The following is an 18,873-nucleotide window of genomic DNA, read 5'->3' on the forward strand; positions in this document are numbered from 1 at the left end:
ACCGTGGTAAGTTACGGTTCGTGGGGTTGCAGAGAGTCGGACACGACTGAGTGTGTGACACTGATTAACACACACGTTTGTTTTCTTTAAATGATTTGCTGGAATTTATATATATTCAGTATATTAATCTTTTATTGGGTCATCTATTAATTTTTTGTTGAGTTGTAAATATCTTCAGTTGGTAAACATCCTTTGATACATTCTATGGTATATTATGGTCTGGGTAGATATTTAAAATGTTAATAGCATCAGATGCTTTTGTTTATTTTTGTACTTTTGAGTCTCGTGTAGAAAATCTTTCCCTATTTTGATGTCACAAACTTTTAAATTCCCTTGGAATTTCTTTTTATCTAGTATAAGGTAGGAAACAAATTTATTTTGTTTTTTTTGTGTGTGTAAGTACCTAATTGTTCCAGCATCATTTATTGGGTTTTTAATCTCTTATCACTGATTTATAATGTGATTTCTATTTTATGCCAAGTTTCCATATGTATTTAAGCTGTTTCTGGGCCTTTGCCCCTTTAATCTGTTTGTCTATCCTTAAACCAGTCTCAAATTGTTTTCTTTTTTAATATGGCTTTATGATGAATTTTTCTTATCTGGTAAGTCGAGTTCCCTCCTCCATATTTTTTCACCTCAAAATCATCTTGGCTATTTTGGGCATTATGTTCTTTCATGTGAAATTTAAGATCAGTTTATCAAGAGCCATAAAATATCCTTTTGGAATTTTGATTATTATGATGAATTTCTAGACTGACATGATAAACTAATGAATTTACAGGCTAATTTTGAGTCCTTCTATTCACCAACAAAGTATAGTCTCTGTTTACCTAAGTCATTTTTTATATCCTTCAATAATATTTTGTAAATTTCTCCTTAAAGGTCTTGTCCATCTTTTGTCTGTTTTTTCATGGATATTTCATAGTTTTCGTTGCTTTTATTGTATTTTTTGTCATTACCAAAGCTTTTGATTCTTGGATGTTGTTTTTACTAGCAAGTTGCTGAACTGTTTGAATGTTTTTCTTGGACTTCCTACATAAAAAAACCATTTCAACTGCAAATAGCAAAGATTTTTCTGTATTATTTTTGAATCTTTATTCTTCTTATTTTTTTCTTATTTCATTGGTTAGGACTTCTAGAACAATGTTGAATAGTAGCACAGAGAGGAAAGCCTGTCTTGTTTCTTACTTTAATGAAATGTTTGTAATTTTTCAGCACTAACCATGGTGTTTGCTGTAAATTTGCTGTAGATTTTTGGTATATAGTTATCTCTCATTATCTGTTTTATTCTTCTTACAGTGATAGGACCCCAGATTTTTAGCTGATCAAATAGCTACACAAAATGCATACTATATTTCTTAGCCTCCCCTGCAGTTAGAAGATATGGTCCTCTCTAAGCCTCAGCCAAGAATGTATGATCGAGGTGGTCCATATCCTTAAAGGGAAGGGGAAATGCTCCCTCCTTTCCCCTTTCTCCTCCTCTCTGTTGACAGCTTCACCTTTTTCTCTTTTTAAAAGTATATGAGCTTTTAAAATTAGTTAACTAATTTTTTTGGCTGTGAGGCATGCAAGATCTTAGCTCCCCAACCAGGGATCAAACCCACACCCCTGCAGTAGAAACTCGGAGTCTTAGACACTGGACCACCAGGGAATTCCCAGGTTTACCTTCTTGATAGCTGATCTTTTGATGATCATGGAGCTGTCATACTAGCCAGAATTGCCCATATTCACATGAGTAAGAAATAAATTCTTGTTTCACCCACTGTTTTTGTTTTGTCATTTGCAGGTAAACTTAATTAAACATCTATTGGATAAAAGAAATTCCTTTTTATTCCTAGTTTGCTTGGAGTTTTTATTGTTTGTTGCTTTTTTCGTTTTTGCATCATGACTCAGTAATAAATATTACATGGTGTTTTTTCCTACATTGATTGAGATGAACATAAGTTTGTCTCCTTTAAAATATTCTTTCCATCTCACCTATAACATTTATTTATCTTGTGACTTGTTTCAAACCAGGGTAGGAAGATTGATTTTATTATTCTAGAACATAGAGTAGAAATATATTTTCTGCCTAATTATAAATATTTTGTAAGTTGGATAAGAATAAACTGATTAAGGGACATAGAACTCTAAGAACTGTTAACTTGAGATACGTTTCTTTAAATCAATTTGCCCATGTGATTATAAACTTTAAGAAATAGAAAAGAAAAAGATAAGACAAGGAGGAAAGACTTTATACATTTAAAATTTTATTTGAAATGATGTAATATGATCAAGGGGAATTTAAAAAAAAAAATCTGTAAAGCTGCCATCTAGGTGCAAATATTCTTATTGTTGCTTACTATCTTTCAGCCCTTGTCCATATACTCTTGTTTTTTTTGCGCTTATGATTGTAGTATAGAGACACTTTTACTGAACAATAACAATAAAAGTTCATAGAATAAATGTTCCTTCCCACTTGAGTCACAGAGTAAAAGAACTTTTAGAACTGAAGGGAATTTTTTAACCTCATCTTTTAAAGGCTGATTTAAGTATTTGTTTCTATATTTATTTGATGACAGTTTTGATATAGAGTGCTCTCAAATCATTAAATTCTTATATTTAGGATTATAGTTTTGCTGTCCAGTCTTTGTGACAAACTCAGTTCTAGGAATGTCTGAATTTTTCAACACTTCATTAATTATAATAACCATTACCAGTAACATTTATGTTACAGTATTATACTTCACAAAGCAGTTTCTCACAACTTAGCTCATTTTTTCCCTAAAATAACTCTGTGAATGGCAAAGGTACTATTATAAGCCCATTTTGCAGAAGAAAAGATTGAGGCTTAAGAGTGATTAAGAGATTTATGTATTTACTAAGTGGCAGAGTAGAGACTCAAACTATTCTGCTTTTCCATCTGCACTAATAGTTTTTGAGCTCCACCAAATCAGATAATGCCAGCCATTTTTCAGTTTATAGTAGAACAATAACTAATTAATGGCCCAAACTTTCTCAGTTATAAATTTTTCTCTTATGTGTTTTTCTTAAATGGATACCTCTTGCTTGTCTGTACAAGATGCTGGAGTAGATGATGGTTTCTGATATAGCATGAAGTTATGTGTCTTGTGATTTTAAGTTTCCCCATCAGCAATTTCTGCAGTGTTTTGCAGAGAGCTCAGATTTCCAGGTGTTGAGCCACAGGAAAATATTTTAAAATCATTGCATTATGTTATGCTGAGTAAGCCCCGGAACCTGCAAGCCAAATGCATTTTAGGTCCCCAAATAATGGTGAAAAACTACTATGGACTTGCTTCATTTTCTCATTTCATACATTTTTTTCCTTACTGCTCATCAAAGTAAAGCTTATGGAGGGATATATATCCAAGGAAAATAGTTAAGATAAGGTTATAAACACAGATTAGCTACAAGGGTGTTCATCTCAGTTCATTCTTATTGTTGCCTACTATCTTTCAGCCTTTGTCCATATACTCTTGTTTTTTGCACTTAAGATTATAGTGTAGAGACACTTTAACTGAACAGTAACAATAAAAGTTCATAGAATAAGTGTTCCGTATTTACAAAGGTTTTCAAAAAAAGGAAGCAGACTAAATGACAAAAGTAGATGATTGGCTAATTAAGATCGATTCCACAGTTAAGTACTTCTCTGCCATCACACATTATTAAGAATATTTATTGATGTGTACTGACGTCCACAGTTATGTCAAGAAGGCAGGATAACAGTATACATGGTGCAGCCAAGTCTTGTATATATAATGCAAATATACATAAAAAATTTGATCTTCTCTAGGTCGTGGTTTAGTTTTTGACTAATTGTTAATTATCTTCTTATTTATATTTTCTGCTTTTTTTTTTTACAATGAACACATATTGTTTTTGCAGTATAAAACCTCCACATAACTTTTTTTTAATGAAAAAAACATCCCACTCAGGCCTTTATTGAGCATTAGTGAACATGTGATTTACTGCTACATTCTGTCAGCTTTAAGAATGAAGGGGAAGGAAATGGCTATGTACAGAATTTAGTTTAGATATAAGAATTTCTTCAGGGTAAGACCTTCCAAATCTGTTAAAATGGTAAGAGTCTAGGGAATTTCCTGGTGCTCTAGTGGCTAGGACTCCATGCTTTTACTTCGTGGGCCGAGATTTGATCCCTGGTCAGGGAACAAAGATCCTGCAAGTTGCAAGGGTGGTGGGAGGAGGCGAAGGTAAAGATACAGGTGAAACACTTCAGTGAAGGGAGGTGATCAGATTGCTGACTCCTGGGGCTGACCTGAATGTACAGTGCCAGAGACACTTAAAGGTAGAAAAGCAAAGACTTTCTAAAGCTGGCTTCGTAGGATACAAATTGCCTTGGTAATGACTCTGAGATATAGTCAGTTAACAAGCATGCATTGAGGATAGGAGTTCTGAGGAGAGAAAAGAAATAGAAATTCAGATTTCAATTATTCATTTATCCAGCCATTGCTCAGCCATTATTGATTGCTCTCTACACATCCTGCATTGTGCTAAGTGTTGGGCTCTGTTCTTTATAAGTTTACAATTTAGTAGGAGAGAGAAAAGATGAGGCTCTAAGTCATTTGAGAAGCACATACTGGAAACTAGGAGGAAAAACTAGAGAACTTAGTTCAATTAAAGGAGACATCAGAATAGTGGAGGTGAATGGGAACAGGCTTCCTGAAGACTGAAATTAAAAAGTTGAAGGAAGTTTCACAAAAGAGAAAGTAAACGTAAAGTGTTTCTGACTAATAATCTGATAGCTCACATGAACCTATGGTCTTTTCATTTATGAGATGTACTGCTACTTCTCCAAAATTTGAGATTTAAAAAATGTGCTCCCTTTCCACAAAATATTTACTTCTTTTTCATTAAGAAAAGATTAGGGGAAATCCTCTGGCGGTCCAGTGGTTAGAACTCGGCACGTTCACTGCCAAGCCTGTGGGTTCAATCTCTGGTTGATGGGAACTAAGATTGCACAAGCTTCAAGGCAGAGACAGAAAAGAAAAAGGAAAGAAATAGGCAAAATGAAATAGGTTAGAATTGCAGAATTCCAGAGAGGGAGGTTACCTTTGTTATTATAAAGTTTGTGGAAGGTGCTGCGGTCATTTGTAATTGTCTACCCAACATCTGTTCTCCCCCTCTTCCTTGCCAACTGACCCGCAATTGAATTCAGAGCATCAATGTAGCCATCTAGTGTACCTACACAGTTCCCAGGCTTCTTTGAGCTGAGATGATCATGTGACACCATCCTGGCCAATGATATGTAAGTAGAAGCCACTGTGTGGGTGTTCCAGGGATCAGAATGCTCTTTTTACCCTTCATCTTTCCATTTGCCTTTCACCTAGAATGCAGACAGGATGCCTAGAGGTGACAGTCATCTTGCAAACATATGAACAAGGGCCCAAATCTCAAACTCTGGCAGAGGGGAAAGCCTGTGTGCCTGATGGCATTGCAGGACTTCAGGACTAGTACTGGATTGCCTAATCCAGACTCATTGCATGAGAAAAATAAAGTCTGTGAGCCACTGGGTATGTTGTTGTTCAATCACTAAGTCACGTCTGACTCTTTGCAACCCCATGGACTGCAGCACACCAGGCTTCCCTGTTGTTCACTGTCTCTTGGAGTTTGCTCAAACTCATGTCCATTGAGTTGATAATGCCATCCAACCATCTCATCCTCTGTCACCCTCTTCTCCTGACTTCAATCTTTCCCAGTATCAGGGATTTTCCCAACGAGTCAGTTTTTCACATCAGGTGACCAAAGTATTGGAGCTTCAGCTTCAGCATCAGTCCTTCCAATGAATATGTGTGGTATTTCCGTTAGGATTGATTGGTTTGATCTCCTTGCTGTCCAAAGGACTCTCAAGAGTCTTCTCCAGCACCACAGTTCAAAAGCATGAGTTCTTTGGCACTCAGCCTTCTTTATGGTACAACTCTCACATCTGTACATGACTACTGGAAAAACCATAGCTTTGACTATATGGACATTTGTTGGCAAAGTCAGGTCTTTGCTAAATCTACTGTCTAGGTTTGTCATAGCTTTTCTTGCATCTTTTAATTTCATGGCTGTAGTCACTGTCCACAGTGATTTTGGAGCCCAAGGAAAAACTCTGTCACTGTTCCCACTTTTCCCCATCTATTTGCCGTGAAGTGATGGGACCAGCTGCCGTAATCTTAGTTTTATGAATGTTGAGTTTTAAGCCAGGTTTTTTACTCTCCTCTTTCACCCTCCTCAAGAGGCTCTTCAGTCTCTCTTCACTTTCTGCCATTAGAATGGTATCATCTGCATATCTGAAGTTGTTGATATTTCTCCCGGCAATCTTGATTCCAGCTTGTGATTCATCCAGCCTGGCATTTTGCATGATGTATTCTGCATAGAAGTTAAATAAGTAGGGTGAGTGTATACAGCCTTGATGTACCGTTTTCCTAGTTTTGAACCAGTCCATTGTTCCATATCGGGTTCTGCCTTTAGCTTCTTGACCGGCATACAGGTTTCTTAGGAGAAAGGTAAGGTGGTTTGGAGAACCAAATTCTCTTGAAGAATTTTCCATACACACAGTCAAAGGCTTTTGCATAGTCAATGAACCAGAAGTAGATGTTTTTCTGGAACGGCCTTGCTTTCTCTATGATCCAGTGAATGTTGGCAATTTGATCTCTGTTTCCTCTGCCTTTTCTAAATCCAGCTTTTGTATTTGGAAGTTCTTGGTTCACGTTCTACTGAAGCCTAGTTTGAAAGATTTTGAGCATTACCTTGATTGCATGTGAAATGAGCACAATTGTATGGTAGTCTGAATATTCTTTGTCGTTGCCTTTCTTTGGAATTGGAATGAAAACTGACCTTTTCCAGTCTAGTGGCCACTGCTGAGTTTTCCAAATTTGCTGGCATATAGAGTGCAGCGCTTTAACAGAATCATCTTTTAGGATTTGAAATAGCTCAGCTGGAATTCCATCACCTCCACTAACTTTTTTTGTAGTAATGCTTCCTAAGGTCCACTTGACTTCACACTCCAGGATGCCTGGCTCTAGGTGAGTGGCCACACCATGATGGTTATCCAGGCCATTAAGGCCGTTTTTATATAGTTCTTCTGTGTATTCTTGTCACCTCTTCTTAATCTCTTCTGCTTCTGTTAGGTTCTTGATATTTCTTTTCTTTATTGTGCCCATCTTTGCATGAAATGTTCCCTTGGTATCTCCAATTTTGTTGAAGAGACCTCTAGACTTTCCCATTCAATTGTTTTCCTCTCTTTCTTTGCATTGTTCACTTAAGAAGGCTTTCTTACCTCCTTGCTATTCTCTGCAGTGCTGCATTCAGGTGGGTGTATCTTATCTTTTCTCCTTTGCCTTTTACTTCTCTTCTCAGCTATTTGTAAGGCCTCCTCAGACACCACTTTGCCTTCTTGCATTTCTTTTTCTTTGGGATGGTTTTAGTCACTGCCTCCTGTACAGTGTTATGAACCTCCATCCCTAGTTCTTCAGCGACTCTGTCTACCAGATCTGATCCCTTGAATCTATTTGTCACTTCCACTGTATAAACATAAGGGATGTGATACAAGTCATACCTGAATGACCTAGTGGTTTTCCCTACTTTCTTCAGTGTAGGTCTGAATTTTGCAATGAGGAGCTCATGATCTGAGCCACAGTCAGCTCTAGGTCTTGTTTTTTCTGTCTGTATAGAACTTCTCCATCTTTGGCTACAAAGAGTATATTCAGTCTGATTTCAGAGTTGACCACTTTGTGATGTCTGTGTGTAGAAGTCATCTCTTGTGTTTTTGGAAGAGAGTGTTTGCTATGATCAGTGAGTTCCCTTGGAAAAACTGTTAACCTTTGCCCTGCTTCCTTTTATACTCCAGGGCCAAACCTGCCTGTCACTCCTGCCTGTCATCTCTTGACTTCCTTTCGCATTCCAGCCCCCCGTGATGCAAAGGACATCTTTTGGGGGTGTTAGTTCTAGAAGGTCTTGTAGGTCTTCATAGAACTGTTCAACTTCAGCTTCTTCGGCATAAGTGCTTGGGGCATAGACTTGGATTACTGTGATATTGAATGGTTTGCCTTCGAAGTGAACCAAGATAATTCTGTCATTTTCGAGATTGCATCTAGATACTGCATTTTAGACTCTTTTGTTGCCTGTAAGGGCTACTCCATTTCTTCTAAGGTATCCTTGCCCACAGAAGTAGATATAATGGTCATCTGAATTAAATTTTTCTGTTCCCATCCATTTTAGTTCATTAATTCCTAAGAGGTCGATGTTCACTCTTGCCATCTCCTACCTGACCATGTCCAATTTACCTTGATTCATGGACCTGACATAGCAGGTTCCTATGCAATATTGTTCTTTACAGCATCAGACTTTACTTTCACCCCCAGACACACCCACAACTGAATGTTGTTTCCGCTTTGGCCCAGTCTCTTCATTCTTTATGGAGCAATTTCTCTGCTCTTCCCCAGAAGCATATCGGACACTTTTTGACTAGGGTGGCTCATCTTCTAATATCCTCTCTTTTTGCCTCGTCACACTGTTCATGGGATTCTGGAGGCAAGGATACTGGAGTGGTTTGCCATTCCCTTCTCCAGTGGACCATGTTTTGTCAGAACTCTCCACCATGACCCATCTGTCTTGAGTGGCCCTGTACAGCATGGTTCTAGCATCTAAACACAATGCCTGCCTGATAAATCATCTGACCCACTTATTTCAGAGAGAGGAGACAAAGGCCCAAGAAAGTTCCATAACCCTGGACAGAGTGTATCAAGTTAAGACTTTGTCTTTGAAGTGACTGAATACCCAGTGCCATATCTCCCATGGAAAAAAACCTTTAAAAACGGATTCATCAATTCAAATCATTGAGGTCAGGCGTGGCTTCCTCCAGAAACTCGAATGACTTTTTTGGGTTGTGTTTTGTTCCCCCTTTCTCCACTTCTTGGCAACCCTTTCTCTGTTCCCTCCACCTCAGACAGGCTCTTTTCCTCTGTGTGGCAAGGTGATGCCAGCTGCTCCAGCCTGACCCCACCCACGATTAAGTCAAGCGGGCAAGCCAAAACTCCTCCACGGAGGAAAGTCACCCCACTCAGGAGAAGTGTGACTGCCTGCTAGGCATTCCAAAAGGGCACATCTTCTGCTTAGTATGTGCTGAGAACTAGAACTTAGAGGGCCCCTGGTTCCAATTCAGTTTACTCGCCACTTCTTCAGATACCTTCTGCTAGACTTAAATAGGCATATGTGACATCCATGAGAAATACAGATCTGTGCCATGTGCCCTTGGATCATGTGATCACATGCTGCTTAGGCAGTTTTTGGCCACTGATATATATGTGAACCCTGAAGAGGAAGATACCGAGTCTATCTAGAAGCAATTAGAACTCAAAAGATTGCCCCCAACTCTGAAGACAAAGTCAGATTTGGACCTTAGGGTGAATCTGCTCAAGAGCAGTAATAAAAATTACATCTTCCTTTTTCATTCTGGAGGGATCACCTCTCCATGGGTTTTTCTCTCATGTTTTTCTCTTTCTGAATTTCCCCCTCCTGCACCCTGAAAAGGATACTTACTTGATAACTATGAAGGGCAGACGATCTGTTTGTTCCTTAGGGCTCCAGTTCAGGCAGTTGGCTAGGTTCAGAGTCCCCGCACCTTCTTTTGTACCTGACTTTTAAATGCTTTTGTCTTGGTCCAGACCTTACAGAGTAAACCTTAAGTCCATTATTACCCAACTCTTCCATGAATGGAATGTTTGCAAACTGATCTTTAAAAACATCGTGGTTGCTTTTTATTTCTACAAGCCTTTTTGTTTATTTCCTTTTTTTTTTCCCAAATTGTTGGCCTTTAGGATTCTTTTTCTAAGTAATAATTTTATTTATTTCTTTATGACTGTGCTGTGTCTTCTTTTTCTCTGCTCTCTAGTTGTGGTGCAAGGGCTTCTCATTGCAGCGGCTTTTCTTGTGGAGCACAGGCTTCAGTGGTTGTGGCGCAAGGGCTTAGTTGCTCCGCGGCAGGTGGGATCCTCCCAGATCAGAAATCGAACCCAGATCTTCCACACTGGCAGGTGGATTCTTTACCACTAAGCCACTAGGGAAGCCCTAGGATTCTTGAAATTCTTCCAAACATAGCTACTCTGAAGGTGAGCATTTAAAGGCTTCTGTGTTAATGCTGATGTATGTTTAGAGTGAAAATCGGGAATGCAAGTTCATATAGATATTGTGTCTTAGCAGTTCACTCCTTTACTGAGTTTCAGCAAATTGTGTTTACTTGGATTTCCTATTGGTAAGAAGTAAATATAGGATAGTTTCTTTTCTGGTTAGAGTTTTTGCTGCTCTGGATAACAAAGTGTAAAGTCTCTTGAGGGTAGTTCACATTTAGTGGTGTTTGTATCTCCATTAAATATTATTTTTTTGATATGTTATGCTCTTGGGCTGCAACGATGAAACTCTTGGTGGATATTTCAAACCTTTGTCCCATTATCTTCTTTTCTTGAATATCCTCAGACTTTTCTGTCTCCCTCACTCATCCTTTAAGCATTTTTGAGTTTTTCTGATTCTACTTTCATACTTTGTACACAAAGCCTTCCTTCCATTTTTTTCAGGCTCTTCTTTTTCAGGCCTTATTCGTCTTGGCTGGGTTCTCTTTCCAGCCTCTCAGCTGCCAATTTACTCTCTACACTGCTGCCTCTGTTACATTCTTAAAATACAACTCTGGGCAGGTCATCTCCCCCCTCAAAAAGCCTTCAGTGGTTCCCCAGTACCTATAGGATAAAGAACAAAATATTTGGCATAACGTGTAAGGCCTTTCACCTCTGTCCTTTTCTTTCTTTTGTTTCTCCTTTCATTCTATCCATCTCTGTACTCAGCATCAAATTCCTATTAAAATATCTATAAATGGCTTATTAGAGAGTTTGTTTCATTTTGTCTTGGTACTAAATTATGCGTTCACAGTCAATTATAAGTTATTTAAGGCAAGGATGTGTTTTATCTATTTTGATCTTAGAGACTGTATAAGCAGTGTTCACAACATACTAGAGAGAGACCCATGAAATGTAATTCACTGTGTTAATTGCTGTACTACAGTTTGAACAAAATGCTGTGGGAACCCAGAGGGGAGAAAAATTAATATTGCTTGAAATGGCTCAGGATGGATTCATAGATGAACTAATATCTGAGCTGGACTTTGAAGGATAAGTAGAATTTGTGCAGGTGGAGAAACTGAATAAATGAATATTCTCTCTAAGCCTCATATTTATAATTAGATCCTAACACCTGTTGGTAGACCCCTTTGTGTCACTTCCCCATGTCTGGAGCAGTCCACATTTCTTTATTCAGCTGAAAGACATTTTTCTCAGGTGGAATATGTTATTTCCAAAGCAGTCTTGTTTATCTTATAACTTCAGCTTGGCCCTTCAATTCTGGAGCTTAGATGTGGATAACCAATTCAACTATTTTGTCAGTGCATCCTTAACGTAAGTATTTAGTCACAATCCTCAGCAAAGCTAAGAAAAAGATACTCTGCTTCTTTGACCATCTACTGATAAAGTCCAGTGAAGCCCAGGTATTTCTTGGAATACTTGTATCAACACAAAATAGCTGTGATGCATCACAATATAAACATTGGTATGTTAGAACTTTGCTCAGCAATGATCTAGCCTCTTTTAACCACTTTACAAAATTAGGGTTGGAGTGAAGAGATATCAGCTGTGGAGGATAGTAGGGGGAAGAGAAAGAATGACAGGTGGTATTCCTTCTTCTTCCCCTCTATCAGCTAAGAAAGTAAAAGGATAAATCATTTCTAGGTACCTGTACAGAATTCTAGCTTAGCACCTGTCACAGTGTGAGCTTGTTTGCAGGTCAGCTCCTCCATTAGACAAAATTTCTCATAGGGCTTCCCTGGTGGCTCAGACAGTAAAGAATCCACCTGCAATGAGGGAGACCTGGGTTCGATCCCCAAATTGGGAACATCCCCTGGAGGAGGGCAACCCACTCCAGTATTCTTGCCCGGAGAATCCCCATGGACAGAGGAGCCTGGTGGGCTACAGTCCATGGGGTTGCAAAGAGTCAGACATGAGTGAGCCACTAAGCACGCACACACACACGCACACATTTCTCATATTCATCTTTGTAAAAATCTTCATGTTTCTTGTTCTTAGCATAGTTCCCAGAGCCCATTTGTGGAAATACATAAGAATAGATAGTATTCATATGGTAGAATGGCTTTTCATTTTCATTTTCTCCAGGTTAAGTATATTTCTCTTTCCAAAAACATAGAAAGTTAAAGACTTTCATCCTAAAGAAAGAGAGATATGTAGGTACACCCTTAGAAAAATTTGTGTACAAGTTTAAGGAGATGTCTTGAAGAAAACCAAGGGACCTCAGGTTAAAACTCCATGAATTGAGAGAGGGAAATAGGAGATTGTAAAACCACTTCTAATTTGTACTTTTGGTCAAATTAATGTCACAGCCAAGGTGGGGCTGCTAGACTCAATATATATTATAATTAGATGTGGAAAGAGCACCGTGGCAAAGATTGGTGGTCTTATCAAGGCCAATGTGAATAAGGACTTGAGCAGTTTGCCTAAGTCTAACCTGCCTACTCTTGGGATGCGGCTCAAGAATTTCTATTTTCCTACTTAAGTTACTCCTCCCTGATCTACCCGTTGAATTCCTCTGGCATTTACCTCTTTCCTCACTGCTAAATCCTCTGGATTCAAACTGATTGCACTATATCTCAGCACTTGCAACCATTCTAAATCTTGAGAGACTTTTGTCTCCATGGGTCTTCAAATGAAAACTCTGACCCAGACCAAGCAACTCATAAAATGCCAAAGTACTTCATCAAAGTGAATGAGATGCCTGATTATCAGATTTAGGTGCACTCTCAAAGACGTCAGAAGCGAAAATATTCTAAACTCCATGGCAAAAGTATCGAAACAAATTTCGCCTTCAGAAATATTTGCTAGAACATGTTCTGGGGGGAAAATTGATGCATAAACATCATCAAATAAGAATTTGGTTACAGTTTCAGCACAAATGCTGTCACTGCTATTTCCCACCACTATCAGTTCTCCATTATTATGAAGGAGTGCTCCCAAGGTGGGGCAAAGATAATTTGCGGTCTAAACTTTTTTTTGTCTGTTTCTTGAATTGCTCTGGAAATTTTCCTTTCAGGTTTTGTGTTTGTTTAGCAGGTTCACTACAATATACATGTGACTAAAATTATTTTAAAAGCCTTAATTGTACTAGGATGACGAAAATTCTGAAGCTCTTGTGACAACACATGCCTCTATTCTGTATGAGTTTATTTAATTCCTTTTCAGTGGTTGATATTTGAACCTCTTTCAGTGAGAGCAGATCCAGCTATTCACTAAGGTGCCTAAACAGATCCAGGAGGGGTTAAAGAACACACCGTCAGTGTAAGAACTGCCACTCTGTTGCATAATCTACACAACCTTCTGGTTGAATCTGGGCTTCTGGGAACATCTTAATCAAATAACTAGGGAATATGATATAACAATTGGGAAGTAATGTAAAGAAATTCTTCAAACTATTAAGTCTTCTTTATGTTTTGTCCCATGATTCTATTGTAATTTCCAGTGAAAGGAAATTTCCAAATTTTATGTGCTTTAAGTTTTACTTCATATTGTGCATAGAAAAGGTTTTATGAAGAAGTTTGTTCTGGTGAAAGTGTTAGTCACTCAGTTGTGTCCAATTCTTTGCGACCCCATAGACTATAGCCCACCAGGCTCCACTGTCCATGGAATTCTCCAGGCAAGAATACTGGAGTGGGTTGCCATTTCCTTCTCCAGGGGATCTTCCCAACCCAGGGATTGAAGCCGGGTCTCCTGCATTGCAGGCATATTGTTTATAGTCTGAACCACCAAGGGGGTGCTAATATGTTCTAGTAATAGAGTGGGTTTTAAAATATAAAATAAGACTATTTCAAATATCATATAAAAGGGAAAGCAAATGAGATATTAATGACCAGAAAAGGAAATACCATTGGAACTTGACGGTGCGTGCAATTTACTAAAAACACAATGATCAGATAATTATTTTTGGTAACCCTGAATTTTCGGAAGGTCATACTGTATTTTTGTGATCAGAGCAGAGCAAACACCGTTTACTAGTAAATCTGTACTTTTAGTTATTGAAAATCTGCGTCTCTATGGTATTGCAAAGCATGACCATGAAAACTATCCATTTAAGCGTTGTTTTTTTTTTTTTTAAGTATCTCTGTGAGAGGATGGGAGGTGGAGTTAACCACTGAGTTTTCAAATGTTTGTTTAGATATAATCACTGCTTGATGCAGGGCTTGATGGAGTGGGTCCTGAGCCCAAAGAATCCCTGGAAGTCAGTTGAGGTCAAGTTACTTTTTGGGGGACCCTTATTCACTTTGCTTTTACTCAATCAGGGAAAATCTGATTAACATAAACAACAAAGCTTAGCACAGTACTAGGAAAAAAGTCATAAAAGGGCAGAGATATGTTAAGGGAAAGGGGAAGGAAGAGGCCTTGCCAATTCTTGACTTGTTAACTAGGGTCAGGACAGCAATGGGGATTTCCTATACTCTAAGTTTGTTGAATGATTACATAGGTCTGGGGTAGAGGGATAAACTCAGAGTGACTCACTCAACTTTTTTTTTTTTTGTATTGGGGTTCTGCCTGGTACCTTGCAGAATTTCCTCTTCTCACATTACGTATGGACTAATGGAGTGGGGAGGTCTCCAATAGGTGTTCACACCCACTTAGATTCAAAAGCTTTGGCCTAAGCCTTGGCCTGTTGGGCAATGTGGGGTCTGAATCTTCTCTCAAATGAATGGGACTTTGGCCCATTTTGAAGGGACTTCTGTTGGGACTTGTTACAACAGTGTACAGCAGTGATGTATGTTTGAGAATAATTTCTGGTTCTGCTTTGCCATCTTGGGGTGGCTCTGAAAAGCTTTCTTACCTTTGACAGGAAGACAATGTTCACAGGGTTGATTACTACACAGAAGGCAGTGAAGAGAATTGGGCAACCTGACTCAGATGTAAAGATGGAAAGATAGGTAGACTCTGGTGACACAAGTTAAATTCCTGGTCTGCAGGTAAAGCTTTGCAGAGGGCCCCACCCCAAAGACACTTGCACAGGGGTCTCCTTTGCTTAGGGCTTCTCCCTTATCCCCACCACTCCAAGTCCAGATGAATTGCTCAAATTCTTGGGGGAAAGGTTCTACAAATCCTGTGTGCATGTATGTGTATACACACATATATGTGTGTGTATATATATATAAAAGACCAATTTTTTTAATGATTTGTAACCATCTTTGTGAATAATAGAAACTAAACCAACTCAAATACCTTAAAAATATTGCCCCAGTGGCTGCTGGCATTACTATTCCACACAAGAGTAAAATTATTTCCTATGTAGCATACCCTGCACTCCAGTTGATATGATTGATTTTTAATAACTGGATTAAAAATTTCTCAGAAGTCTATTAGTCAGGAAACGGTCTGTGGTGTATGTGAGAATTTTCAGTTTTTGCAACGGAAACTTTTGGTCTCATGAATAGAACAGCAAAACCTCAATTAAGTGTCCCTTCTCCATTCTTGTCTAGTCCACAGGTTAAAAAAAAGAAAATGAAAAACTGTAAGAATGGTTTTTAAGTTTGCTTTTTTCACTCTACAACAGTCAGGTGGACTCATAGGACTCAGTTTTTAAATTAACTTTTATCTCCCACTCTGAAAACACCCGGCCATCCCAGCACAATGAGAGACTTAAATCTTTCTTTCTTTCTTTCTTTTTTTCAGCCTCTAATAGTTGGGGGTGCGGGGGGGCGGGGAGAGAAAGGGGAAGGGTAAAGATGGGAGAGAAGGTACTTTAATTTAAAAACAACCAATAACTCGAGGTTCCATTTCCTAATTAAGAAATGAGTTTGATAGTCCTTTGGCCAACTCAATTCAGACATTGCTATGAAAACCCCAAAGGAGTGGTAACTCCAAGGGACGAAACTCTATTCCCCTCTGAGACCCCACGCCTGCCCGCTCGGGATGTCCCGGCTTTGGGGGAGGGGGGGTCTCTCCCCTCTTCCCGGAGACACCTCGGTTCCCCTAGGTTTGTGTCCTCCTGAGCTCAGCTTGGAGCTGGGCCGGCCGCCTCCGGCTTGCCGCCACCAGGTCGGTGCAAATACCTTTTCCCTCCCCGGGGCCCCAGGCGCGGACACCTCCCAGCCTCCCTCCCTCTCGGCAGGCGGGGCCGTTTCCCAGCTCATGAACAGCAGCCCGGGGCCGCGGCAGCAGGAAGCGGAGAGGAGCGCTTGTTGATGCTGTTCCGTGGCGCGCCTCCCCGCCCTCCGGCAGTCGCTTGGGCTATTCCCTGCTCTGGGCAGCTCCCCTCCGCGCCTGCGCAATGCCTCGCGGGAGGCGGGGCTCAGATTCCTGTCAGCGGCGGCGGCGGTGGCGGCGACCGTCAGTTTTCGCAGAGGAGAAGCACGAAACGGACCCGTTGGCGCTCCCCCTCCCTTTCCCCCGACCTGAACCCCCCTCCTGGCTCGCCGGGAATTAGTCCCCGTGGAGTTCCCCCTCCACCCCGCCGCTGTTTCCTCGGTTCGTCGGCTCGGTGGAAGTCACTGCCCTCGAGGAGGAGGCAGCGGCAGCCGCCCTCGCCTGCCGCCCCCGGTTCGGTGCCCGCGGTCCCGGAGAGGAGGTGCCGCCGCCACCGCCGCTCCCCCCCTCCCGCTGCCCTCGGGCCGGGCTGGGTCGAGTTGCGATGCCCTCGGACTTCATCTCATTGCTCAGCGCGGACCTAGACCTGGAGTCGCCCAAGTCCCTGTACTCACGAGGTGAGTCAGGCTGGGGGCTGGGGTGTGTGGGGGGGAAGCGGGGAGGCCCGACCTAGGGGGAACCGGAGGGGTCCCGGTCGGGGGGCGGCCGAGCCTCCGCCGGAACGGCCTGTCTTGGGGGGGTGGTAAGGAGAGGCCGAGGGGCTGGGGGCGGTGGTGGAAGGGGCCCGAGAGGAGCGGTGGCCCCTCCCCCGCGGAGCCGCCTGCCGCCCGGGGCCTAGATGCCGTCGGCCCCCGGGTCTGCGGCCCCCGGTAGCTCTGAGCGCCCCTCGGTGGCGGGCCTCTCCCCTCTCCCCGGGCGGCCGGCCCCGGCCTCCCCTGCTTGGGGATCACCTAGGACTGGGCCCCGCGCTGGAGCTGCCGCGATCCGGGCGCCGTGGCTCTTCTTACCAGGACCACCCTCCCCAGCAAAGTTGCCCCCAAAGGGGCAGTGTAGCCTGGAGCTGGTTCTGGGTGCAGTATCACCATTTTTCTCCCCCTCCAGGTTGTTTGTGCGCCGTGGTTCTCCCCCCTCTCTCTCCGGCCTAGTCCACTCCCTCCCCTTGTTGGGACGGCCCCCCTCGACCAGGCGTCCTTCTTTCCTCGTCATCTTATTGCTGGAAAGAGCCCGAATTTTCTTTTCTTTTTTCTCTCTTTCCACCTCTGTGACATTCTACTTACTTACTTCTCTCTCTGTTTTACGAAGAGAGGGGTGCTCTCTCTGCATTAGTTTTATTCCTCTCCTGTCCCAGGGGTACCAGCTCAGGGCACAAACGCTGTCCTTTGAGAATTTTCTCTTTCGTTGCCGTTCTGGGGCTTGTTGCAGGGAGGGGGCATTGGACAGAGTTTCCAGTTTTAAAACTCTGTTGGCTAAGGCTTGGAGGGGATTCCCGGGATATAAAATATTAACACTTGAGCTGATCTCTACTGGGGTTAAATTCCTATACTGGACACAAGAATGTGTTAGAATGTGTGCAAGGGCCATGAAACCAAAATTCTCTCACTGCACTCTTCACTTTTTAAACCATTGAGAGGGGCTAAAAGATATTACCGGGCTATTAGCTATTTATTTTGACGTATTAAAAAAAATGTATACCAGTGTGAACCCTGTTTACTGAGAAATTCAGGGTTTCTTCAGTTTGGGGTTTGATGTAGCCACCCGCTGACCCACCTTCTCCAAAAAGGGCGGCTTCAGCCTCACCTTCTTGTATCTAAATCGCTTAAGTGAGTCCGAGTGCGATGGTTTACTCTGGAAGGTACTGGGCTTTATAGACTGACGTTTGTAGAGTCCTACTTAGTGACTATAGCCATTGTCTTGTTGTTGCTCTGATGACTTTAGTTGGCAATCACCATCCTGTAGGATATTTTTTGGGCAACATTACCTGAAGTAGCTTGAAAATATTGTAATTTTGAGTGTCGGAAGAGAGGGTATCTAGAGGTGATCCTTAGAGGAGGGCTAATGTGATACAATTGGGTGTTAAAAATAGTCAAGACATTAACACCATTTGTGCAGTAATCATCAGATAATTTTCCGTGAAACAAATGCTTTATGAAAATCTGAGTTTAGCATGAAGACCAGTGTAGAGGCAATTCAGCCTTCCTTTGCAGAGAATATATTCACAAATACGGACTTTAGCTCTTAAAAATACGTGACAATTATATAAGAGATGTATGCTATCCTTGGCTTTTTTTTTAGTCATTCAGCATAAAAAGTACTTAATGCTTTTTGTGTTTTTCAGATTCTCTGAAGTTACACCCATCACAGAATTTTCATAGAGCTGGACTATTGGAAGGTCAGCAAAGTGCCATTTTAAAGCATATTGTGTGAGTATGCAAAGGCTTTCTCTGAAATGGAGTTTAAATGAGAAACTTTGCAAACTCATACAATGTAGTTTTCTCCTGAAGAGCCTGATCCTTCTTTTAGAGCAGCTGAATGTTTTTAGTGGATTTTATTGCTGTGTTTGATGTCCTTGTTAGCTATTGTATCTGTTTTGAGAAGCTTTGGGAAAAAACCCCACAAAACTTAAAAATTATGTGTTGGGTGTTCTACTTTAGAATTCTGTAACTTGATTCAAGTTTTTTGCAAACTGAGAGTAAAA

The 18,873-nt window shown here is 41.0% G+C and overlaps 1 protein-coding gene across 3 annotated transcripts in view; it reads left to right on the top strand.

Annotated features, from left to right (window-relative positions):
- The window catches only part of NFAT5 (nuclear factor of activated T-cells 5), a 118,500-nt gene continuing 115,912 nt past the window's right edge, over positions 16,286 to 18,873 (top strand). For 2 of the 3 annotated variants that reach the window (XM_018062213.1, XM_018062214.1), the window contains exons 1-2: positions 16,286 to 16,795; positions 18,514 to 18,567. In XM_018062213.1, coding sequence (XP_017917702.1) covers positions 16,723 to 16,795; positions 18,514 to 18,567 — 127 coding nt within the window. In that variant the 5' untranslated portion in view covers positions 16,286 to 16,722. The remainder of the gene's footprint in view (positions 16,796 to 18,513; positions 18,568 to 18,873) is intronic. The other variant, XM_018062215.1, reaches the window with a different exon arrangement.

The sequence above is a fragment of the Capra hircus genome, chromosome 18 (assembly GCF_001704415.2).
Source record: "Capra hircus breed San Clemente chromosome 18, ASM170441v1, whole genome shotgun sequence".
NCBI lineage: Eukaryota > Metazoa > Chordata > Mammalia > Artiodactyla > Bovidae > Capra > Capra hircus.